Below are 24,229 nucleotides of genomic sequence, written 5' to 3'. Positions count from 1 at the left end.
AAACAACTACTCATCCTGTCGCTAGATTAACTCGACAGGATGGTGATCATGTATAGACGGAAAAAGCGTTACATGTGGTCAAATTTAAAGATGGGCTAATACACACTTTCACTCACGGAGGTCATGACGGAGCTGTCGAGACGGCCTCGCCTGCCGACCCAAATACACATCCTTTGGGGCTCCAACTGATACGAATGACTCACTTCAGTGACAGACCGAGAGCAACCTACTTTTGTCAATCTCGTCATCATCAGAGTCGATGCATCTATTGTCCAGTCGTCGTTCAAACCAACTGTCACCATCATATTCCCTTCCTCCCACAAGGGGCATCTCGACGCTCGATGCGTCATCACCGTAGTAGTACTCATAATAATGGGCCCGACCGAACCAAGGGGCCTTATAGGACCGCCATGCGAAGAAAGCAGCAGCCACGCCGATAACGGCCAGGAGGAGCTCGATCGGCAGCGAGGCGAACAGAGTAGCCCCGATGGTCGCTAGAAGGGCTGAGATGACAGCTCCAGCAAAGCAGGCAACACAGAGGAGGGCCATACAAGAGGGCTCGGCCTCCCCCAGAGGAGATAGAAGTAGAGCAGTCCCAAGCCACATAGATAGGATACCAAGGAACCGCCATAACCATGCTACGTCGTCGCGACTGTGATGCTGGAGTAGCGACTGGAGATGCCCATGATGACCACTAGCAAGCCACTCGATGGGCTCGCTTGGGCGTATCGTTGGTATCACATAAGGACCGAGTCGACCACCAGGCTCCTGCCTGGCAATGACTGATACGAAGTCTGTGGTAGAGGCCGTGACTCGTAGACGGAGGTCACCTAGTCTAGGGCTGGCCACGAAGGTCTGAGCAAATGACTGGTTGCTGGTGAGGTCGATATGGAGTTGACGATCCGCAACACCGAGGAAAGCAGCAGCACCATCAGCATCGATCAGTTGTATCTCAGCCTTCGAGTTGATCTGTGATATCAATGCTGAGCTCAGACTGTAGCCATTTCTTGGATTGCCGATGGTCACAGAACCAGCAGGAGCTCGGAGCACACCATGCAACACTTCAGGAGGGCCAAGCTGAGCCAGTCTGGATCGCGGCCGCTCGGATGGGGCCACTTGTGAGCAACCCGACCCCATTTTAGTGACACAATGGAAATCAGCGGGGTCCACATCATAATGATAGAAATCCTGATGGTAGCTGTAGAGGCATCTATTTCTTCTCGAAGAGGACCCTCGACAAAGCTCCCTCTCAGTCCACTGTAGAATCTCCGCCCACCACTCCAGTTCGGTCCCTCGGAGCTCTAGGGCGGCCTCACTGAAGACGGCCCTAATAGCAGGAGGGGCATCTTGGGCTAGTCGGGGCATGCTGATGACTGGGCAGCTGAGCCAGACTAGGTGCCCATTGTTAGCCTCGTCGACGTAGTCACAGGAAGCGTTACGGGCGTTGTGGAAGGCGTAAGCTAGGGAGTTCTCCCTGGGAGAGTTCGTAGCCTCGTTCCATCCGAGCACCCAAAAACTCAGTAAGATGAGCACGATGCCTCCACAGCAACTCCATCCACATGATACGTTATCCCGAGATCGACCAGAATCGACCTCAAGATTCTCAAAGATACTCTCGGGTATCCTGGGTAGAGGTGGAGGCGATAACATCTTCACTTGAGACGAAGTCGTAGTACCCCGATCGCGGTGATCGAACTCCTGTAACATCACCGATAATGGCAACTACCGAAAACATCATAACACGAAGAAGACCTGTGTTAGTGTTGTCTACTAGCTAGACTGCAAAATGGACTACTGATATTTCACGAAGTGGTGTCCGGAACATCCTTTATGAACCAACACGACGACTTGAGGGTGAATAAGCTAACATTGATAACAAGAGTGAAAGTAACGTAGGAGTGTGAAGGGTTGATGATGGTCGAGCAAATGATAGCGCGGCAGGGCGTATAAGGCGTCGAGAGTACTACTGGGTGACTCCCGCCTTTGAGCTGTACAATACATCAGAGTGAGATGGGAGTGATACTCTCACTATACTTGCTACAGTATGTATACCACCAAGGTGGTATGTCGAGCCACCAATTGGTGACACTGTCAAAGCTGGCTCTCGAGTCAATCGAGGCATCACTTCCCATCGAAGGGGTTCGTACTTGATGTGGCCATTAAGGTGTTCAGAGTACTCGACCATTGCCGTGTGATTATATCGTTCCTCAGCAGCTGCATAATGCAGCTGTTGAAGAACCCTCGGTATGATGACAAACTGGCATCATTGGCTAAAATGGTGTGCAACCAGGCCGACCACACCCACGGTCATCTCAACGCTCACTGGTTTTACTCAATTAGAGTCCCTAAAGTCGCCCTTTTCGAGACTTCGAGGAAGTGGGTTATAGTGGTCACAAAGTGCGTTGCTCCGCTCACCTTAGACATGGATCGAACATTCACTTACTCTCCCTACATCATTGCCGACTTTTAGTGAAGATAGCAACAATCTTCGTAATGCGGTCGGATCGACTATTCCGAGGGAAAAAGTTAAAATGCGCATCGCTCCGCTCAGATTCTTCGCGCGCGCCCGTAATTTATTCTGCGATTATTCCTCACCCCGAGGGGGCGGAGGCTTCTGCTTTGACGTGACCTTTATGAGCGCTTCATTTCAAGGATGGCAGTCAACTAGTGGACCTCAGAACTCCGGGGTTCCTATGTCGCGTTACATCCAGTTTACACTTGTAGTTTTTTTGTACGTGCACTTCCTATTATCAGTATGCCCATGCTGCCCACAGGCAACAGTGGCTCAATGAAGGGCCTCACTGTCTTCGTATCGGACATAAGGCAATAGCTGCTCATCGCTGTGGTGTGTGGACTTGATTGGAATCTTTAGGAATTGTTCTAATAAGGAGGCGGAGAATCAACGTGTTGAGAAGGAGCTTGCTAAGATACGCACCAAGTTCGCCAGTTCTAAAGCGCTCAAAGGGTGAGTAGTAGTGCGATACTAGAAAAGACTTCTTGATCAAGTGATGATGAGCCAACTAGGCTCGACACAGGCGTCTTAGTGTGTGTTAGTGACCTCTCGCTACGTTAATATGCCATCACAATGCTTTCCGCCTGTTACTGAACAGAACAGCTTATTGCAGTTCTCGACAGGGCTATCACTACTAGTGCTGATGATTATGATCTGCGTCTCGTCCTCATCAATGAGCCCTCGGTTAGGTATGATAAAAAGAAGTACGTGTGGAAGCTGATCTACGCGTACATGTTGGGATACGATATCGACTTTGGTCACATACAAGCGGTTAATCTATGCAGGTAGTAGCGATGGGGGGGGCGGGGAGGAGGGAAGTTTGATTGTACTTCTATCAGTTCTACCAAGTATAGTGAGAAGAATGCTGGCTACATCGCGTGCTCGTTATTATTACAGGAGAATTATGACGTAAGCCTTAACCAGGGTTCGAACCAGGGACCTCCGGCTGAACTTGCAGGTTCTCCGTTTGATCATCAATGCTTGTAAGGCAGACATAGCTAGCAACAACGAGCATGTACAGGCCTTGGCGCTGAATTGTATAGCTAACACTGGCGGATCTGAGTTCGCTGAGAACCTCTATAGAGATATCGCCGGGTACCTATACAGCTGGGCTCACTAGCAAGGAACATGTTTGTCCTTGCTCAGTTTGTTGAGTAAAAACTCCAGTGCTACTTTGTACATTCAAAGAAAGGCTTGTATGTGTTTATTGCGGTTCTATAGAGAAGTTGATAGTAAGGGGGGAGGAGGGAATTCTTCCGGCTGCGGCAGACATGCATGCCTGGGTCCTGACAGGTCCTGAAGATTTTATGACGGCTGAGGAGTGGTCGCACAAGATAGGGGACATTTTGTCTAACGAGAAGGACATTGGAATGCTAACAGCTGTGACTGGCTTATTGGGAGGCATACTGGAGTCGGGTAGTATGGTCTTACTAGTAGTGGTAGTTTAAAACCGAGGACTAGGTCGTCAGGCGTGAGTTTCGTACTTAGTTTCTTGTACTACTAGTATCGCTGGTAGGCAGTGTTGGCTTGATCATGCTGGTGGGCAGGTGCTACTCCACCGATATCATGGACACCTGTGATATCGGGAATAGTCGTGGCGTTATCGGCGATAGTCACAGGGGAGTGTCCAAGTCACTATGTCTATTATAAGGTGCCAGCGCCATGGCTGCAGGTGAGATCCCGGGTTCGAACCGCGGAGGAGGTATTTTGCTGTACCTGTTAGGCGAAGCTTCTTCGATGTTTGCAGTTCTTCCCTGTGATGACATGTTTTGATGATGGTATAATATACCGTCTCAATGAGATTCTAGGGAGGGTAAGAGCTTATCTTTCTCCTATATCGTAATTGGCAATGAATGCAGTTATTGGGAAAAGCTGTGATGGAGGTCCAGGAGCAGTCCATCCCCAAGGTCTCGTCCAAGAAAGGTACTGTTGGTAGAGGTCCCTGGTTCGATTCCCACAGGCTGCATTTTTAGTGGGGTTGAAGAAAAGCCGTTCTTCTAATAGAGCAGATGCTGAGAGAGTGAATCGTTGTAATGCCGAGAATGGCATCTTATTCGAAACTACTAATCTCATTATCCACCTTGGTGATGAGTGTAGCATGGACAACAGACGCACCTGTGTCCAGCTGCTAGGTGAGCTACCGTAATAGGGTAGGGTATTAGAGTGATGCTTGTGTGCATCGAAGGTGGATTCATATCATCGAGGGAGGCTAATATACGTTACTTGGGAATGGATGCTATGGCGAGATTGGCGACGGCTGCTAGTATCTCTATGGCTACTAAAGGGAAGGGACCGCATTTGGACTGGGTGCATCAACTCAATTTGTTCGATAAGTAATGCTGTTGGGAGGGATCGAACCCGGGACCTTTGGGATCGGCGATCAGGTATAAGACTGTCATCGTAAAACAGCTGCATGAAAATGACCCGTCTATACAGAGACAGGCGTTAAACTTATTATATGCCATATGCAACCCGAGTAACTGGCAAGTGATCGTCGATGAACTCCTCGAGGCCCTCGCCAGCACATGTAACCGGGAGCATCGCTCACGTTGTGGTTATAGTGCATCATCCTCCTCCTCCTCTCTTCAGCTGGTCCCCGCCCAGCTCCGTCTAGTATCGATAAATACCGAGAGAGCGAGCCAAGTGCTGCTGCAGGAATACACGAGGAACTCGTAAGTGATGTCCACTCTAGGCTTATCCCCATCATCAACGTGTATGTCGCTTCTCGACTCACTAATAATAAGTGGGCTCGTACGAGTACATGTTTTGAGTACTCCACATGGTGTTACGGTGGCTAATGTTATTGCCTAGTGAGTGCATGAGCTTATGAGTTTATGCATAACTCTTTCTAGATACTAAAGATAGCTATTCTAGCAGAGGTCAATGCGCCTGACCCGACCTGGTATGTTGATGTCGTATTCAAGATGCTCGAATATAGTCCTGAGTCGGTCAGTCAGGATGTGTGGTTCCGAGTGGTGAGAAGGGGGAGGTTGATAGTGGAATCTTCGCGGTGCGCTAGGGACTAGGTATCTTTGGTGGTATTAGGTACAAGTAGTTACTGGTTTCGATAATAGTGATGTCGATGATGATACACTCGATATCGTACAACAGTATGCAGCTGAGAAAGGCATGGAAGCTTGTAAGGAGATGGGATTCATAAAACACAGCGATTCATATGCTACATTGAGGGAACTACTAGTCCCTTTACCAACGACTGGAATAAGAATGGTGATGATGGGAGCCTATGTGTCTACATTTCAGGCCAGTCTGCGTCCTATCCTCATGAGACCTTAGTGAAGTTGGCAGCCTACCTGATGGGCGAGTTTGGCCACTTCCTTGTTAACGCTGGTAAGGCTACGCCATTGGATATAGTGCAGGTAGGCCTCATAAGATGATGATGATGATGATGGGCGATCGATATTGGATAGTTACTAAGGAAGCACATGAACAGATCTAGTGCGGAGACTAAGTGTATCATAATGATGTGCTATGCTAAGCTGTTGAATGCAAATCCTGAGAATAAGGAGCTTAAGGATGAGGTAATAGAAACTGCTTTAATGGAAATAATAGCCGAAGTTCGAGTCGGATATCAGGTATTGCTTATATTTGAAGACTATCAGGATTCGCTTGACTGCGGTCTACAGCAACGTACGTTTTACCGTTGAGGAATTGCAAGGTTGCGCAAGATTGCAAGATTGACAGGTGCATGTGAGTTAAGTCGACTTTTCACTCTTGGCGGCGACTCTATGGTGGAGACAACGCTGGCTATGATGCCACCTTATCCGATAGAGGTAAGCGGAGAACTCATGAGGAATGTGATGGGATGGCAGTAGCTCAGGCACAGGAAAATAATCCTCTGAAGCAACGGATAAAGACTCAGGGGAAGACTAGAGCGACCACTAGAAAACAGTTAGAGGAAGTAGGCGGAGCGAAGCTGGTTTGATTGTAATTTTAATAATATAGGCGGCAGCAGCAGAAGGTGGCGTTTATCAGCAAGGTGATGTTAAGCAGGATGAAGGGCTATTATCAACTAATACATCTGGACAAGGCTTGGTAAGAATACGAGTATACTGTACATGTTATAAATGTTATACCCTAGTATTTGTGTTTATATTCTACGTTAGTCCATCATATATACATTATAGGTATTACAGACATATGAATATAAATATACAGTATTATCACTTTGAGATTAGAGTCGTTATTAGGAGGGAATGTAGTCGACATATGGATGCCCCTTATTATTCGGTTGAATGCTTAGTGTGTTGTGGTATGGGCAAATGACCGTGTTAGTGCTGTAGTTGACTTCTGTGGTTATTTAGAACGTGGTTAGTGGTGCAGTTGCTACTACTACTAATAATGCGGCACCTGTGGTGGCCTCTGGTCCGGCCCCACCCAGCGAGGGTAGTGATAGTGACGATAATGAGGAGAGTGATGATAGCGAGGATGATGCTGGGGAAAGTAGACAGCTATTCTGTCGAGCCACATCAGAGTTGCTGTCTTTCAGGGCCGACCCCACCAGGAGTGCTATGGAAGCAGCTGTGCATATCTGATCAAGGCAGTTTCTTCCAGTCCAATTCCCTCCATATCAATATGAAGGCTGAGTAAGGCGGCGTCGTTGTGATGGTAGCAGCAGCGGAGATGAAGTCTCATATAGGTATGGTCATGGCATTGGTCGCTTGGCACTGCAGTTCATCAACAAGGGAGAGGACATTACTATTAGCAACATCAAAACGCAAGTGAAAACTTCGCTCCGCTAGGAAATGGTGTGTTATGATAATGTTGAAGGTGCCAACGGGTCCCTCGGATGGCTTCAGAGTGAGGACAACAGCATTGAAACCGGGCACACTGGAGCCGGCACAGCAAGCGGTAAGTCTGTAACTACTAGTTCTTTCTTATCATACTTGCATTTTTTGATGTGTTTTAAACTACAGAGTGCCTCCAAGAATGGGTTGTTCAACAGCCCATTCTTGGGGGCCCGAACAGCCGCTGTTGTCTGTAATTTAGCAGTACCAAGTTGAATTCCAATGGTAGCATTGAAGAGCGCTCGTCAAGGTCTCACTGGGAGATTCGTTGAATTCTGCAAGATACAGTCCGTAGCACATCTTATTTTGGGCATTCTATACTATGAATTCGCCCCTTGGTCAGCAATAGCTGACGAAGACTCTTATGGTGTTTCTATCTGCTACAATATCATCATCATCATAGGATGGTTCACTATACTTATTTCCTTGTGGAACTCCCTCTAACTTGACTGTTCGATCGATATCAGATCGAGTACATTCAAGTTGAGTGTCTGCGGCCCTTCCTGCAGCCACCACGCTTCCTGGTCACCTTCGATGTCAATGGAGAGGATACGAAACAGCTGCCTATGACCTTACCATGTGAGTATCTTCAATTCTTCCGCGTGCGGGCGCATGATGCAAGTTGAACTCACAGGTGTCCTAACGAAATTCATCGCCCCGGCTGCCATCACGGCCCAGCAGTTCCTACAGTTTTGGCAGGATATGCAGAGTGGGGGAAGAGAGGCGATGGTCACGAGTCAGGCTAAAGTGCCGCATACTCAATATGAGGGGTGAGTGTTAGTGGCAATAGCGCTCGCCATTTTGATCGATATCGTCGGATATTGGCCAGTAACTATGTGGGTCCGTACTCTTTTTTCGAACACCTCCATTGTGCTCTTGTCATGATTAGGTATGTGAGTAAGGCGTTCAACTTCCACATCATCTCTTTGCCAGAGGCCATGGCGAATGGTGCCGGTGGTCGCGTGCACACTATTGCTGCTGCTGGTAGGCGTGTTAGCATTACTAGAATGCTCTTGTATAATTACCCTTAGGAACGCTGTTGACCCGAACGCCTCAGCCGGGACAATCTGGTCCTAACGCTAGGAATGTCGCGGTAGCCTGTATGCTGAGGGTAGATACTGATCTCTCTAAACAGCCTAATCTGGTAGGTTGTTGTTATTATTGTTGTTAGTGTTCATTCTCCAAGTGGTGGTAAGATTGATTGCTCTGCCAGGTGCGTATCACAGCACGTACAGCTCATCCCCAAGTGAGTCGAGCCTTAGCCAGCATCATCGCGAGCCATCTGTTGGAGCCCTCGTCGCGGCAACAACAGTAGCCGCTGTTAAGGGTTAGTCTCTTATCATTCAATACTGCTAGGAGTAGAGCATCATTAATGATAGAAGTTCCTCGCTGTTATCATATGCTACCGATTTCTGAATACTCGGCGGACGCTTTTTGTGTTATCAATTTGTCATAACGAACATGGTCAGTTCATTGCATGCCGCCACCTAGACCAAGAAAGCGTCCCAATCCCCATCCAATCACTCGAGAGGTCTCTAGTTCGTTGGCTAGGAGGCTCGACTTTGACAAGGACGGAGATGGTGGTGTTGGGAAGGGGAAAAAGGAGGAAGAGGAGACTGATGCTGAAGTTTCGGCAGGCAGTGATGAACGTCTCACATGCGTGGTATGGTCTGAACCTGACCTATTCCGTATCGTCTACGGTCAACCTCAGGATACTAACGTGCTATCGTGGAGTAGTGACTCGGACTGTAAGGTTGTCGAGGAGCTCATACTACGCAAGTTCGATCTCGATCTGAAGTGAGGCTCCCTCCATGGACCATCGTCCACCAGCTGTTGGCCATTGTAGGTACGGTCCCTGTTGCGGCATCTCGAGACAGGCCAGATTTGATCGAGCAAAGGCCTTTGGTAAGCCAGCGTGATAGGCAGCAGATGTATGGAATGCTATTGGTCAGGTCTAGACCCACCAAAAGTTGTCGGGCGCGCGCTAAAGAGAATAGCCGAAGCTAATGCTACAGTGACTCCATCACATCTCGACAGACGACTAGACGAGTTTTCAGTGTTAGACCAGCACATGGTCAAGCTCTACAACTGAACAATTTGCTCCCCTTATGAGTTTTTACTTTTCCCTCGACGATGCAGCCGGATAAGGGTGGGTCGAGGAAGTTGAGCATTGTTGCAGTGGTGACACGAGTTGATACATTTACTAGGGTAAAGTCGATGTGTTGAGTTAGTCCCTGGTGTCCATGCATTCAATGACACTCACCAGTTGGTATTGTTGGCTGATCACTACGGGCTTGGGCAAGCATCGAGCATGACTAGGTTGAAGGTGGTGAGCCCTGGAATGACGACTCTTGTTATGTGGCCGTCGTTCTTGGACCACATCGTCAAGTTCAGTAGTGTGGCCATGGCCATATAGCGTCCACCTCCCTCCTGCCTAGTAGTGGCTGGGTTGCTGGTACCTCATCTCAGGGAGCAGACGGGTGTGCTTGAGAAGACCAATGCTCGAGCAGTTGAGTAGGAGATTGCCGAGGAAGATATTTCCATCAACCTGTGCACCCTCAGCAGCTGAGTGAGCTAGTGTGTCGATGGTTGTGGCGTAGGGAAATCCATGCATACACACTGCATTAGAGGATACTACACTAGATACCATGTGATGATAGGGGTCCTCCACTCCTCCCTATTTTGCTTCATAAACCTACAATGGTAAGCTGTTGAATAATTTCACTCCAGTTAATTTCCTTGTCCAGTACAAAACTCGAGAAACTATATCATTTAATAACTATTGTTCAGATGGCAGGCTGATCTGGGGGTGTACGACAATCCAGGTAGAGTAAAACATTTGTTGCTAGCTTGTGATATCCCTGGAAAATAATAGTGTTGATGGTCGTTGCTCCTAGTAGGAGCCTCGTACCTTATCTCCCTTGAGCGAACGCCACACTAGAGGACTTAGGAGACTAACTTGTCTATCTACATAATCAATATTGGGGTGTTGCTGACGCTAGGCTAGGATATAGGCTAAAGTGAGGAGCCGGAGACGATAAGATAGGTTACACACCAACGACACGTTTATAATTTTTATCCATCTGCATAGGGATTGGACGTTGTGCCCATCCCCCTCACGTAAACCATAAGCAACTATCAGCATGACCCCATCACCCAGTAGACCTCTCGGGTATGACGTACGGCAGTCATCAGCCTTACCATCCTGTTCAGTATTCCCAGCACAGTTATCGTGTCACTCTCGTCATCCACATCACCTACCGTACAAGGTTTGTGTTGCACTCAACATAGCTGCGGTCGCTCCTACCCATCGGGAAAGGATTGCCATAGACAGTTCCCTTCTCAACAGGCAGTGTCTCGTTCACGGCAGTAACTTACGTTCGCTCTGTCAATGATCACCTCCACTGATTCGGCTCGGCGCGACGGGGATCAGGAAGGACTCAGGATAAAGAATCGTCCTTCCACTGATCTAAGTAAAACTACGACCGAACGGGAAGTTTCCACCTCTGAGCAGGTCTTGACGATTCTGATCTTGAAACGGCTCGAGTTTCTATTGATGGTCATCAAGCTCTGCTATCACCCTCCAAGCATGGCTACAGACCCGTTATGAGAGCAGCTAAGTGGGACATCTTTGGGGGTGATGATACTCCTAGGGATGTGCCCACAAAAGTGAGTTCACATAACACCATTTCCATCAGCGAATTCGTTGGTGGTTGACCGTGTCGTATTGCAACTCTCCTCAGCTCACAGAAGAGAGAGGGGGTTCTCGTAAGGCCTTGCCAGAACCAGTTAGTCGCGGACCTCATCTTACCAAGCAGACCAAAGCATTGATATCCTCCATGACCGAGCCAGCTAGAAGGGTGTGCGGCCAACGGTTTACGAACAGACTGCTGCCTTCCATCGGCCCAGGTTCTCGCGCTCCTGATGGTAGAGCGTTTTGAGCTAATGCGGAGAGCCTTCGAGCTGAACGGTTCTCTCCAGCTGGAAGAATTCGTCGATACAGTGTTGTATTGTACCGATGAACATAACACCGACCGAGGAGAGGAATGCCTCTCTGAGGAAGTCCGCTGTTGCCGCGCAACCACAACACGTCCTATTCTATGTCATCAGACCGTCGCTGAGCTTGACCTACCCCAAGGTCCGTCAATGCCGACATTCTGGAAGGCCCAAGTGGCATGCGCTGCCTCTCAATTGTGGGTCTCAATGGAACGCCTTAGCCAGTGTAAAAACCACTGGCCAGGTTCCACAATATTGACGTGCACAGTACAGGCTGCCTCACTTGGGAGCTGTTCAGGTGGGCTCACCATATTGGGACTGGGGCCCTCGCCTTCCCTCCACTCAGTGACTACCTCCTAAGAGATGCTGGTCAAGCGGAGTCCGTAGATGGGGAATGCATCATCGACGATAGTAGCATTCGTAGATCCGGACCGAGCCCTGCTTAAATCGGACCGTCCATGACTATCTCAGAATCGGCAAGCATGGCGGAGCCTATACGGACCTACCACCAGAGTCGTTCCTTTATACAACAGAGAGGAATTGGTGTAAGCTCGACCCGCTCGCCGGGCGAGCCTCGCCCACGCGGTGATGGGGTGTGGAGCCCAACGCAGGCTCCTATCGAGAAACTGTGCTATCTCACACACTCGGACACGTTACTGTGTGTTACCCATGGATCCAGCAGTATACAGCTCTACGACCCTGACAGCTGTCAGCCTCTGGCCAAGGTGAATCAAAGCCTGCAGATGTTCAACCCCATCCTTTCGGTCTAAGTTGAAAGGGCATCGAGGAACAGTAATCACAGCTTGCGAACTTGGTGCAGGAGCCGTCTCGACTGGCACTGACAAAGCTATATCCTTCTGGAGCGTTTCGGTAGGGTCTTGTGATTGCCAGTCGCGGGTGAGAGACTCTCATATCAGAGAATGAAAGAGCGGGCCGAGGGAAAGGAGTCATCAACGGCAAACTCAAGCTGTATAAACTGGGGACTCCGAGCCCGACTAGTGTCCAAGAATGTGAGCTCACACTGTTTACGAGTTCCGATCCCCCGCATGATACGGTGGTAAGCTGCAGTGCTGGACAGATACAGCTGAGCGTATTCCCCTTCAACACTAGTTTGGAGGAGGAACCATTGGCGCCGTCTCTTCAAGACACAAGTATGCCCGATTTGTATCTTGGTCAATAGCACTCCCCTTAGTTCTATTCTCGGGAGGCGTAGACGGCGCTCTCAGCCGATGGGATTTGACAAGTTGGAAGCTCACTGAAGTGAGAAGAGGCTTCCATCAAGGTGACACCAGTGCACAGTTAAGAGCTGCCGCATCTGTCTTACTGGTTCGCGGGGGGCTCCATAGTCGGTCGCCCTTCCCAGGACTCTTACCACTGTTTTCTTTTGAAAACTGGCTCTATATCGTCACTGACATTGCTATCCGACTGTGAAGGTTCAATCACCGCGATGGAGAGGATAAGCGATATGGGTGTGCTCGCTACGGCCAGTACTGACACCACCGTCTTAATGTGGGACGTGGCCACTCTCAAGCCTAGAGAAATCTTGAGAGGTATCATGGTTTCAACATCTATCCACGACATGAGATCAAAACAGGTCACAAGAATGACCTTCACTCGGTTGTGTACAGCCTGCCTTATCATTGCATATTCACTGCTGGACTCGAGCATCACGCCTTGGTGTGGAACCCATATGCTCAGAAGGAGCCAGTCTTCAGGCAAATGACACACCCACTACCTCTCTATGCTGGATATTCAGATTAACAGGACATGACAGAGTACTCTGTGGTCTGGAAGTCATCAAGGGTACCCCTCAGGTCATCACTGCTGACGTCAGCGGTGTTATGAAACTCTGGGACATGCGCAACTTCAGGTCGTCGAGATATAAGCCTCTATTAGAACACAACCGCTCTCCTTAGATGCGTCCAGACGTTCGGTGGGTCGTCAACGGTCGGCACCGTTGGTGAGTGAATCCTTCCGAGTCTTAAAACATGGTTATGGTAGGACTCGCCTCAGGCCCCTCAGTGGGTAGTGGTGTCCAGGACTTCAATACGATCTGTCACTTGCCTAAACCCTCGGTAGCAGCAACCTGTATCACCGCATCCTTTACCCGGATATCAGAGACTAGCTGTCGGTACCTGTAATGGACGGGTGTACTTCTACAACTACAAAAACGATGACGCAGAAAAGGCTGGTGTAACTGACACGTTAGGGGTGAGCTCGACCGGCTCATGCAGTGGTGGAATATATGTTCGCTTCCAACAGCTGAGCTCAGGAGTTTCCTCACCAATTATAAGGAGTTATATAAGAGTTCGAGTAGGAGTGTTCAGAAATCAACAGTAGTTTGCGGAAAATTTCCTCAAATTTTCATATTATCACCGACATATGTAGTTAATCCTATGCATATCTTCCCACACTGCTCGGACCCCACCACCTTGGCTCGAGACTTCCTGCAGGTGGCCAAGGTGGAGTACTGCAGGAAGCTCACGAGCTTTATAACCCTTTCGGGCCGGAACTTGCGCTTCTGGTCCGCTGCCACTGGTACATTGGCATCCCTAACGACTTACCGTTGCCCTTCACTCGTTCATACTGACAGGGAGACCTTTGCGCACTGTGAAGGATATCAGCACCTCTGAAATCACAGCATCAGCGATAGCGCCCAACCAGAAGCGTATATACATTGGTGATGCCAGGGGGCAGGTGAGCTGGGCCCTTCCTGCTGCTGAGGAAACGGAGATGTCCTCCCCAAGGTCACGGTTCACGATATCCGCAGCGGGGCTCTCCTCTTTCATTATCAACCCCACAATAAGGACGTTGGTCACCTCATCGCTCCAGAGCTGGGTGATGGGCACTGGCTCGTCTCGGCGGCCTTGGATGGTGTTGTTAGAATACATCATCTAGATATGTCCACGCAGTGTACTACTCCTAGTACTACTGCTTTCATTGACTCGGTTCCACTCGTGGCTCAGCGGCGACATCAGACCACCCAGTAGCGCCTATAGTATCACCCAAGACCAAAGCTGAGTTTCGACATCACTCTAAGGATGCTGGAATCACGTGCCTCGCCATCTCAACTTCTACAGAAGGCGATAGTAGGCCGTTGGCTCTACCGCCTTCAGCCCCTTTTCAGATCGTAGGGAGGTCTTATTGGCCAGCGGGGGAGAGGACGGTCAGTGCATGATGTATCACTTTTTACGGCACCCCAGTATTGCATGTCAATCTGTGAAGATACGACTTCACAGCTCTCACGCACATCACCCGCCTTCCTCAATTCGAGCATGCCTTGGTGGTAGGGTCTGAGCATGCTCTACATGCATCATATGGCCCTCGTAGGCCTTGTCTTGGGTATCATCGTCCGACCACCTGCTCGTCGCCACTGATCGTTCTGGTGTCATATCATTGTGGATAGCTAGGTCTGCAATACCCCCCAGTCTACTCCGACAAGCCATCGTGTGTCAGCTCTCAGCTGGCGTCTCGTTGGTCATGCATTCACGCCTGGCGAAGCACCAGCACTCTCACGTCTATGTCCATCGCGGCCTCCCTCACTACAATGACGTGAGGCCCAGGTGTTCCTATTGTTGTTCCTGGCCCTTCTCAGTCCAATCTATATAGGAGGTCAGTGGTTGATCAGTATAGGTCAGCTGTTCGGTGTAGTGCCTCCATTCAACCTCAGCGGTAGGTGATGCGAATGGAGGCTTACACGTGTGTGACATAAGCCCCATTATGCCGGTATCTGATGATCCGAGCTGTGATGCGGTGGAGTCGGTACAGCCAGACGCCGACATCTTCTTACTCACTAGTGTACCCCACCCAAAAAGAAGGTCGTCGGACAACGAATGTGAGGGCAGATGCGAGATTTAGCATTGGGATGCTCACCTTTACAGACCCATCCCACCCGCCTCCCACGCAAACTATCGCTACAAGGTCTACAGCCCACGATGACGCCATTACGCAGATGTTGGTCATACCTCTATCGGGAGACTATAGCCCCGAGGCAGGAGACGCGATGCTCACGGTTTCTCTGGACCGGAAGTGAGAGCTAGCAGCCGCTCCCAATCGGCCCTCATGGGCCTTCGTGTCAGGGTGAAGATTTGGTCCCTACCGTTTCTGGAGCCCCTGGGCTTCCTCTGTCTCGATCCGTTGGCGAGCAAATATAGGTGAGCTCAGTGCCTCTATCGACAAGATTCTCCTGAGCTGCTCGAACTCCAGAGTGCCGATTGATCCAACAGTTGAGTGTCGCCGCAGAGTACGAGAGAGCATTGACCTTCTGATGAGGCCTGGTGAGTTTCTTCGTGTAGTGGTCGCAGTTGAGGTGACTCAACAGATACAGGCGCTGAATCGGTGATAGCTAGACTGCTGAAACGAGATGGGGAAGGCGTCATTGGTTCTTTACCCCTCAGAGTGAGTTAACACCAGCAACCCATGTCAGCCCCCAGTAGGGCCCCGACAATATCACACAGTTGCTGTCTGATGCACGGACGAGAATCTCTGCGATGCAGCATATCTCTGCTAGGGTGCCGACCCAGAGCGTGAGTCTACTGCGGTTATGTACAGTTTCATGCATGCCTCTGTCGTTCGGAGTGGGAGCTCACGGTCATGAGTATAGGCAACTGATCTGAATCATTCAGGGGCAGCTGAGTGATGCATGAATGTCATCGTGACTCGAAGATGTTTCTCCCATGCTCATGAATTGTAGCTTCAGCTGGCCAGACCAAAGATAGCATTGTGTTGTTGGAAGTGTACGACTCCTGTATTCACTCGTGTAGAAGCGGCAAACACCTACTATTGAACTCCCCAGAGCACTCCTCCGCTCCACCAAGATCTATCGAGGTCCTTAATGGTACACTCACAGTTCTAGTAAGCAGATCCGATAGACGATTATAGTCTAGTTTGTACGAACGAGTCGCAGGGTGTTTACCATTTGAATGGTGTTCGAATTCAGGTTGATCAGACATGTTGATAGTTGTAGACACCAGGTGTAGTAAAGCCTGTGGTATGTTAAACTCAACACGAGTGTTATGAGTCATACGAGAGGCACACGACTATTGAGCTCTTTGACCTTCTGGTCTGCAGCCAAGAGTTCTTCTTTTAACCGTTTCATCTCGGGTAGAAGTGATTCATTCACTGTTACCTACAATAAATACATGGCCACTCACGCGTGGATTTCAAACATATCTTACATGATCTACGGACTCGAGATATCTTTCAACGACTTCGCCTACTTTCGTCAGTTGGACCTGCACACGTCGGCTTTTTGTTTCTCATAGAAAAACCATACCAAAAACTCGGCAAGATCCCCTCCCCGGTGATCCAAGGAGTTCTCCATGCGTTCCAATTTCGACTTGAGGCCGTCCAATTCCTCCTGCCGTTGCTTCAGCCATACCGATCCCTCGACCTTCGGCAACGAGTGGGACACAATACAGTTGTTAAATGTTGCTACCTGCATGTGGTAGCCATACTTGAATAGCATGAGCATCTCCAACGTGCCATGCGGGGTTGTCATGATCTCCTCAATGCGGCTTCCGTCACTAACCTGTGGCAAGCTCAGGATACATTCAGCTTAGCAATACCTTACCTCCTTCCCTTTGGCAAGTAAGCGCATGAACTGCGGCCTAACATCTGAGGAAAAGTCACATCCCAGTATCGATGATGGCAAAGCTCAACTGGTAGTCCGGCCTATGGCCTCCTTCACATCCTGCATCGTCACACTTCCATTCATGCATTCTACACGGTATCGTCCAGCATGCTCCTTTGAGCCGCTCTTGATCATCAACACTACATACGGCTGGGCAGTAGTGGACTCTTCGGCACCAACGGTGATGTTCACAACGGCAGGTATACTCTTCTGAGCCCCCGCGGGTCCGTCGGGCTTCTCTGGAAGGCACTACTGTTACCAATGGATCGCTTAATCGACTCACCATTGTCAGGAGCTTCTTTGTTTAACACAGTCGCCTTCGAAAACGTTTTGGCCTACATCAGGTTCTATGCATCCACGCTAGCACAGAACATACACTCAGTCACCTGATACTCCTTCGTAAAAAGCAGCATAATCTTTGAGCCTGCTTTCACCCCTATAGAGGAAAGGACCACTGAAGCATCCCGCTCCTTCCCCTTGACCAGAAGCCGCTGGCCTTTTGCCTGAGTGAGAATCCCAGCTGGATTCTCAGTTTCCGCGTTCTTACTGGCACGCCAGTGGCAGATTCGAGCCGTGCTTTAACGTCAGCTACTGATGTGGTATCATCTATCGTACAGTGATACTTCTCTTTTCCTTGCACTACCGTTAACATCGTATCAACTGCTACACACTCACTACACTCAACTGGTAACACAACAGAGAATCGATTATCATGAACATTCCATGGCAGCCAGTAGACATGCTACTGAGAACGAAACTGTTCCAAAGGCAGTGGTGGGAATACTAATAATCATACACGAGCTTCAATAGAGGTAATAAGACCCCTGTAGTGGCTTCTGTGACGCTTCATATTACTGTACATGGGATAATATCATAATGCCACTAGTTTAACGTAGATAGAAAATACAAATGCAGAGATTGGCAGTAACTGTCAGTGTTGTTGAAGGTTTTACAAAACGAATGCTGCATCTAACAGTACATTGGGAAGAGGTATGGTACAGTAGTTTGAACACATTTAAAGATGAATAACCACACTCGTGATATCATCTACTACGGTACCGTCTTCTTCCTGAATAACACTACCGAGTGGTACGAGAGATATCAGACTGACGTACATGAATCCAACGTCTCCAGCTTTCCTTAGCAAGATCGTGTGCGGCTTCCATTGAGTGCTGCGGTGTGTACTGAGATACAAAGTCGACTGCCTCTTGGGACGAGATGAATTCCCATACCCCATCCGAGCACAGCACCTGACCGGAGATGTGAACACCTATGGGCAGCAGCAACAGGCCCCACCAAGAATTTGTCAATATTTCGGTTAACAAGCTTCATATCAACGTCGACTTGAGGGCTCAGTATGTCAGAACTCCGACGCCCACTGCTGCTGCTGCTGCTGCCGCTCAGTCGGAGAGTCGTTGGCGGTAGCAGACGAGAGGCCTCACTGGCTGGGCTCACGAACGGGGTGCTTCCTCCACCAGATGATGACCCACCTGCAGGTGGGGAACTTGGAGCAGTTGAATCTGCCTCCTCTGACAAGCATCCGCCCTACATCCGACCGAGCCCCGATCCGACAACACACCTTGCTCTTCGTTCCGCAGCTCCCGACGGGAGGTTTCGGGCTCAGCCGATACCCCAGCATCATAGTACCCAATGAGGTCCCCTGAGATAAATAGGATACAGTAATTGTCAGGGAGAGGGCGGCGACTAACCAAGGGCTCGAGACATAGCTAATCCTGGATAAGGCTTGCCTTGCACGTAAACTCGATGGCTCACGTCATGAGGACGTTTATGGACCGCCCCACCACGTGCAATGATGCGAGCTCGCTCCAGGGGAAGATCTGAATTCAAAGGCTGATCAGGTTGGAGATACCACGGGACGATTGACCTGGCTTATGATCTTGAGTGAGATCAACAGCAACGAGGCCTCCGTTAGTCGGGTTCCTCTGGGCCAACACACAACGACTGTCCCCAACATGAGCAACATAAAGACACTGACTGCCAGTTGGGGAGCCCTCATCCTTCTCAAAGTGGAGTACCACAGTGCCTAGTGGAACGGAGTCAACCCGAATAGTGTATAGAGATATATACTGCTACATGTGGTCCCCGATACAGCTGCATCTAAGGTGCCGTCACGAGTAGTCTTTTCTAGCATCTGCTGAGTGGCCAGAAATGCATCGCGAAGGGCAGAGCAAGGCTCAGATCGAAAGGAAGGATGCTGAGCAGAATCTACATGGGTCCATGTGGTAGAAGGGGAGACCGTACGGCAACGAGATGCTTGGGGAGATGCTCCTTGACGAAGTTGCTCACGTCATGACCCTTCTTGCCGTGACCATCAAACACACCGTAAATCGATACGTCGCCTTCAACGCGAATCACCAAGAAAGAGTCTTGGTTGGGACCTGGGAGGAGTATGAGCACATGCATGGCAGAGGACGAAGCAAGGACTTACTGACGGGCTTGAGTCCTTTCTTGCACGCAAACCCAACTAGACTGTTCCGGAAATGATCCGAGTCGCCCTGAGTCCTGAAGGAGGGAAGCCGGCCGTGCGGTAGGGGACTCCTCTTGCTGAGCTCACAGTAGGTCCTTGTCGCCGAAGCTCTCTTGTTTGTGCATCATTTTGTCGGTAGTGGAACCAATAGAGAAGCGCCTACTGCCACGTCGAGATGACGAACGGGTCAATGCAGTCTTCGTTTGCTTGTTGCTGACCGTGTCACGGGCTTGGACGGGAGAGTCCATGTTACCTCCTGGCAAGATACGGAGTAGGTCCGAAAGTGTCCGAAGCGGAGGCATGTGTACTATAACTATTCTCCTTGTTCTGAGTGGCATTACTTGGAGATGACGAAGCCAAGAGATCAAGTAGACTGCAGGACACGAAGCCTCTGAGGGTAAGACAGATACCATCAAGCGTCGTCAGTAGACTTGCCTATTGTCATCATTGTCAGCAACTTCTTTAGCACCTTCAACAGAAGCCAGGCTGAGTCTTCGACTACGGCGAGAAGACACTGTAACGTTGACGGCCAAAGGAGAGGAGGCCTTCTCAGATGGGGATGCAGGAGTGCTGAAGCAGGACATAGCAACGAGGGGGAGGGAAAATGTTAGAAGACTTGGCTGGGCACGGTTTATCAGCATCGAAGAAAGTTTCGCCGATTTTCTGCTTCGCTCCGCCTATTTTTAACCGCGCGCGCCCTCACCACAGCTAAGGGAAAAGACAGCACAGCTAGTGAGGTGGGGTATCTCTTGTCGATTTGGACTCATTCATTGAAGTAGAGTGTTGTTATTCTTATTCATACTAATATTCATCATGCCTTCCCCTAAGAATCTTGCGAGTGCGCATCCTGCTGCTACCTCACCGAAGAAGGTAAAGACGCTTGATGCTTCCAACCAATTGGAGGCGTTGAAGAATATGACTTCCGTTGTCGCTGATACTGGTAGGGCTCTTTTGGTCGCGACTAGTTATGGAGTCATTTTCTCTTAGGTGATTTCGAGAAAATCAAGCAGTTCCGTCCTGATGACGCTACCACCAACCCTACCCTATTGTACCAGGCCGCTCAGATGCCGGAGTATGCTCATGTGATGAGTAAAGCCATCAAGAACGCCAAGGCCCAGAACCTTACCGGGGAAGCCCTGGTTGACGAGGTAGGAGCCCCTCACCTCTGTTGTTGAACTCATGGTGTCCTCTCTTTTGGCAGGTCTGTGACCAGTTGGCCGTCAGCTTTGGCTATGAGATCCTACAGATCGTAGATGGTTACGTTTCTACGGAGTGCGATGCCAACTTGTCCTTCGACAGGGAGGCTAGTCTTAATAAGGCCAGGAAGATCATCAAGATGTAGGGGAGTCTGCTGCTGTGAGTCGTAGTGAAGACTGTTGATCTAGGTATGAGTCTATGGGCATCTCCCGTGATCGGATTCTTATCAAGATGGCTTCGACGTGGGAGTGCATCCAGGCTTGCAAGGAGTTGGAGAAGGAGGGAATCCATTGCAATATGACCCTTCTGTTCTCATTCGCCCAGGTAATCGATTTTGATATAGTTGAAAATGACTTATTTGTTATCGTCTAGGCCGTCGGAGCTGCCCAGGCTGGTGCCACCCTCATCTCGCCCTTTGTTGGTCGCATTCTCGACTGGTATAAGAAGAGCACTGGAAAGACCTCGTACCCTATGGATGAGGACCCGGGTGTTCAGTCTGTGAGGAAGATTTATAACTACTACAAGAAGTATGGCTACAACACCATTGTTATGGGCGCTTCCTTCCGTAACACGGATGAGATCCGTGGCCTTGCTGGTTGTGATAAGCTCACTATTTCACCTAAGCTGCTCAAGGAGCTCCAGGACAACACTGATGTGAGCGGTATGAAGAGGTATCTTGATCCGGAGAGGGCTGTGGCTGATACCGATAAGCTCGCTGATCTCACTGAGGCTGAGTTCCGGTGGATGCTAAATGAAGATGCTTGTGCGACGGAGAAGTTGGCAGAGGGTCTGCGTAATTTCAACAAGGACTTGCAGAAGCTGAAGGACGTGGTGCGAGCCAAGTTGGTCGAGGCTGAGAAGTGAAGAAATAAAATTATCAATTTATAGTTGTGATAGAATTCCCGTTGGTTAGCTTTCAGCGGCAGCCTTCTGCTGGACTACTGCTGGAGTGTTGAGGATTTCCACTAGGAGTGGTATAATTTTCTCTACTGTTTATGTTAAGGAAACGACTTGAACTGTTTCCGAGTGAGAAGAGCTTGGTTGTGTTGTTCAATATTGGCAGGACTGGCGTTGAAGATGGTTGGAATTTCGGTGTCGTGACTGTGGATTCCGACAGAGCGTTGAGACAGAGGGTAGTTTATGGAACGCCCCTGGTTGTGTTTAGGTTTGTGGTGGTGGCATTGAGGAGGGAATGAGCGGATAGGGAGTGGATAGCAGCAGTGGAGAGAGATGGGTTGGCGGTGGAGTATACTAGATGGTTGTATCATACAACCATCTAGTATGGGTTAGTCTAGTTGGGTCATCTAGTTGTATGCACCATACAACTTGTATGGGGAAGTGAAGAGGTGATGTGGCGGAGGAATGGTATGAACACTTATCCGAATGGGCGGTGTTATTCTTCCTAAGCTGCGCTGTATGGAATTTTAATAAAATTCTTGTAGAGGAGCGCTCCAGACAGCCAAAGTCGTCTGTTGATGTAGACCGGATGGATGAGATCATCTCGGCTAGGAGGTCGAACTTCAGTCCTCGAGGGCTATCCCAACGATACACTTCCCCTCCTCGGCAAGTGTCCACGCTTGATGGGTATAGCAATATAGTATTTCGGTGAGTAGAGATACGGAGGTGTTGAGTTCATAGTGTTACGATCGGTAGTAGTTATGCCTATGTTGTTTGCCAGCATTCTGTCCTCCTCATCGTGGTCGAGCTTTCGGCTAGCTCCTGTGGTACTGGCAGCAGCAGCAGGAGGAGTGTCAGCATCTTGTAGGCGATGGCTGCTCAGACTGCATCGGCCGGCCGCCCTCCAACTGGTATTCATCCTTCTACCTCGGGGATAAGCTCAGTTATAGGTGCCGATGCTGTCTCTAGATAGCAACGAGTTGGGCTTCCTGCCTGCCACTACGAGAAGAGGAGTAGCTGGTAGTGGGTCCTTGCTGGACTTCACTTTGGACGGCAAGCGCAAGTGGCCGGAGTGGGTAGTCTGGGTTGCCTCGCTGGGAGCTGGGCATGGTAGTAGGCAGATACAGCTGGTACGTTGTGGAGACTTTTATGAGACATATGGTGTTGATGCAGTGATGTTGGTGAACTACTGTGGGCTTAATGCTATGGGGGGCCGACCGAGGGCTGGCTGTAGGTAGTGCGGGTGAGCGCCGGTTCAACGTGATTCGCTTCTCAACCGTAGGAAAGTGAAATCGGAAGTATCGATTTTCTGTGGTGGGATTGTCTTGTGCAGGAAGGATCAAGTCCAGATGGTGTTGGATTCCCTCACGGAGAGGGGGTTCTCGGCGGCAGTGTATGAGGAAGCTAATGAGTCTGATTTCAACAGGGGACCAGAGAGGAAGCGGAAGGGGAAGCAACGGTAATGATGGTAATCTTGAATCGCTTCGCTCCGCTAAGATGATTACATCAGGTATCTCGCTCAGCTGGTGTCACCTGCGAATCCGACATATGTTGGGGGAGGAATGGTAGTCCAGAACACTCTGGCGGACGGCGAGGACACGTCCTTCCGGTAGGAGTAGTGGGACGATGATGAGGAGGAGGGTATTGAGCATTGTGTCAGGGAAGATGAACGCCCAGCTGCTCCCCGGTTGGCCCTTTGTCGGGAGGAGGCCTCCCAGCAGCAGACGGAGACCTATACGGTCCTACAAGTGGGATCACTAGCTTGGTTGATCATGTGGTAGTAGATGGTAACAGGTGTGGGTAGAGGCTCGGGAGTACTCGGTCCACGAAGCCTTGACGCCCGAAGGTGTCATGGGGTTACTGGCCGAGGCTTCTAATTGGTATCGAGCTACCGCCCTGCCTTTGGTGGTATCATCGGAGTTTGGAGTGCCTCCTGCCTGGCTACCTGTGGAGAGTAGTCTTGGGGTACGTATGGGCTCCCCTTTGTGTGATCGTCCAGACCCATTTCAGAACTCATCGTCATCATTCGCTGTGTCCTTGGACCCAGTGGACTGTAGTGTGTTGGGAAACGGCTTTGTCGATGCTGTAATAAGGAAAGTGTCAGAAGAGGCCTTCTGCTTGCCGGTTGTCTCTGGAGAGGAGGGGAGGATTGTCGACAGCTTTAGAGCGGTAGAGCGGACGGCTACGTCTGTGGGGCTGCCGGGGTTGGCGCCGCCTTATACGGATGCTATCAACTGTATGGGTATAGGGTATGGTGGGAGGCCTACTATTGGTAGTAGTGACCATGTGGGGAGGAGGGGAGATGATGGTGTGCCCAGTTTGGTAAGCCTGGGGAAGAGTACTACGCTGGGGTGTGTCGTGCCGACTCTGTATTCCCCAACGATGAGTTGTTGTCTAGAGGGAAGAGCTGAAATGAAACCATGAGTTGAACCATTCCATAGTTGAACTGCGCTAGTTACGGTAGTTATAGGAAGCGATGTTGGTGGGCCCGTATGCAGCCAGCGTTTTTGAGTTTGGAAATTGTCCTCACGAGTGGCCATCAGCTTCGTTATGCATAGTAGTACAATGAGGATGATGGGTGGGTTAGAGATGTAGGATAGGAATGGTCAGTTTATGTAGTGCCGATTTAAGAGTGGGGAGGAAGGTGATTATTCGTCATACCACGCCATGTCGAGGTACACAGCTTGCTGCCCCCGGCAGCT

General features: G+C 49.9%; 7 protein-coding genes across 7 annotated transcripts; 3 read left to right on the top strand and 4 right to left on the bottom strand.

Moving 5' to 3' along the window:
* Positions 1–108: 108 nt before the first annotated feature.
* Positions 109–1,365, bottom strand: Pmar_PMAR010137 (hypothetical protein; the record flags this gene model as incomplete). Its single annotated transcript, XM_002788561.1, has 2 exons — positions 109–185; positions 231–1,365. 2 exons carry the CDS (start codon positions 1,363–1,365, stop codon positions 109–111), a joined length of 1,212 nt encoding a protein of 403 aa, XP_002788607.1.
* Positions 1,366–2,693: 1,328 nt separating this feature from the next.
* Positions 2,694–8,704, top strand: Pmar_PMAR010136 (conserved hypothetical protein; the record flags this gene model as incomplete). The annotated part of the gene is made up of 31 exons (XM_002788560.1): positions 2,694–2,720; positions 2,755–2,849; positions 2,873–2,965; positions 3,202–3,297; positions 3,352–3,421; positions 3,471–3,607; positions 3,659–3,744; positions 3,806–3,928; positions 4,060–4,184; positions 4,236–4,351; positions 4,517–4,644; positions 4,698–4,836; positions 4,897–5,039; positions 5,102–5,184; positions 5,365–5,487; positions 5,558–5,651; positions 5,774–5,889; positions 5,941–6,051; positions 6,106–6,160; positions 6,215–6,303; positions 6,351–6,431; positions 6,476–6,565; positions 6,835–6,973; positions 7,020–7,116; positions 7,170–7,251; positions 7,301–7,381; positions 7,785–7,896; positions 7,952–8,087; positions 8,207–8,301; positions 8,349–8,461; positions 8,531–8,704. 31 exons carry the CDS (start codon positions 2,694–2,696, stop codon positions 8,630–8,632), a joined length of 3,177 nt encoding a protein of 1,058 aa, XP_002788606.1. The 3' UTR covers positions 8,633–8,704.
* Positions 8,705–13,369: 4,665 nt separating this feature from the next.
* On the bottom strand, positions 13,370–14,204 carry Pmar_PMAR010135 (hypothetical protein; the record flags this gene model as incomplete). Its single annotated transcript, XM_002788559.1, has 3 exons — positions 13,370–13,448; positions 13,728–13,865; positions 13,891–14,204. The coding sequence occupies 3 exons, from the start codon at positions 14,202–14,204 to the stop codon at positions 13,370–13,372; spliced, it is 531 nt and encodes a 176-aa protein (XP_002788605.1).
* A 2,129-nt stretch (positions 14,205–16,333) lies between these two features.
* Positions 16,334–17,597, bottom strand: Pmar_PMAR010134 (hypothetical protein; the record flags this gene model as incomplete). The annotated part of the gene is made up of 8 exons (XM_002788558.1): positions 16,334–16,441; positions 16,491–16,547; positions 16,589–16,705; positions 16,751–16,843; positions 16,886–16,929; positions 17,229–17,280; positions 17,332–17,448; positions 17,493–17,597. The coding sequence occupies 8 exons, from the start codon at positions 17,595–17,597 to the stop codon at positions 16,334–16,336; spliced, it is 693 nt and encodes a 230-aa protein (XP_002788604.1).
* Positions 17,598–17,880: 283 nt separating this feature from the next.
* Pmar_PMAR010133 (protein phosphatase 2C, putative) lies at positions 17,881–19,681 on the bottom strand (the record flags this gene model as incomplete). Its single annotated transcript, XM_002788557.1, has 10 exons — positions 17,881–18,014; positions 18,061–18,195; positions 18,242–18,435; positions 18,525–18,605; positions 18,655–18,783; positions 18,831–18,989; positions 19,040–19,160; positions 19,208–19,344; positions 19,395–19,468; positions 19,521–19,681. 10 exons carry the CDS (start codon positions 19,679–19,681, stop codon positions 17,961–17,963), a joined length of 1,245 nt encoding a protein of 414 aa, XP_002788603.1. The 3' UTR covers positions 17,881–17,960.
* A 529-nt stretch (positions 19,682–20,210) lies between these two features.
* Positions 20,211–21,622, top strand: Pmar_PMAR010132 (Transaldolase, putative). Its single transcript, XM_002788556.1, has 5 exons — positions 20,211–20,373; positions 20,421–20,581; positions 20,635–20,771; positions 20,819–20,954; positions 21,003–21,622. The coding sequence occupies exons 1-5, from the start codon at positions 20,247–20,249 to the stop codon at positions 21,492–21,494; spliced, it is 1,053 nt and encodes a 350-aa protein (XP_002788602.1). The 5' UTR covers positions 20,211–20,246; the 3' UTR covers positions 21,495–21,622.
* A 776-nt stretch (positions 21,623–22,398) lies between these two features.
* Positions 22,399–23,938, top strand: Pmar_PMAR010131 (hypothetical protein; the record flags this gene model as incomplete). The annotated part of the gene is made up of 8 exons (XM_002788555.1): positions 22,399–22,438; positions 22,497–22,603; positions 22,649–22,761; positions 22,861–22,986; positions 23,038–23,136; positions 23,188–23,275; positions 23,322–23,813; positions 23,846–23,938. 8 exons carry the CDS (start codon positions 22,399–22,401, stop codon positions 23,936–23,938), a joined length of 1,158 nt encoding a protein of 385 aa, XP_002788601.1.
* Between the last annotated feature and the right edge of the window lie 291 nt (positions 23,939–24,229).

Source organism: Perkinsus marinus (genome assembly GCF_000006405.1).
Source record: "Perkinsus marinus ATCC 50983 genomic scaffold scf_1104296927884, whole genome shotgun sequence".
In the NCBI taxonomy this organism is placed as follows: domain Eukaryota; phylum Perkinsozoa; order Perkinsida; family Perkinsidae; genus Perkinsus; species Perkinsus marinus.
The sequence above is the reverse complement of the archived record's forward strand: the minus strand, read 5'-3'. Positions and strand labels throughout refer to the sequence as shown.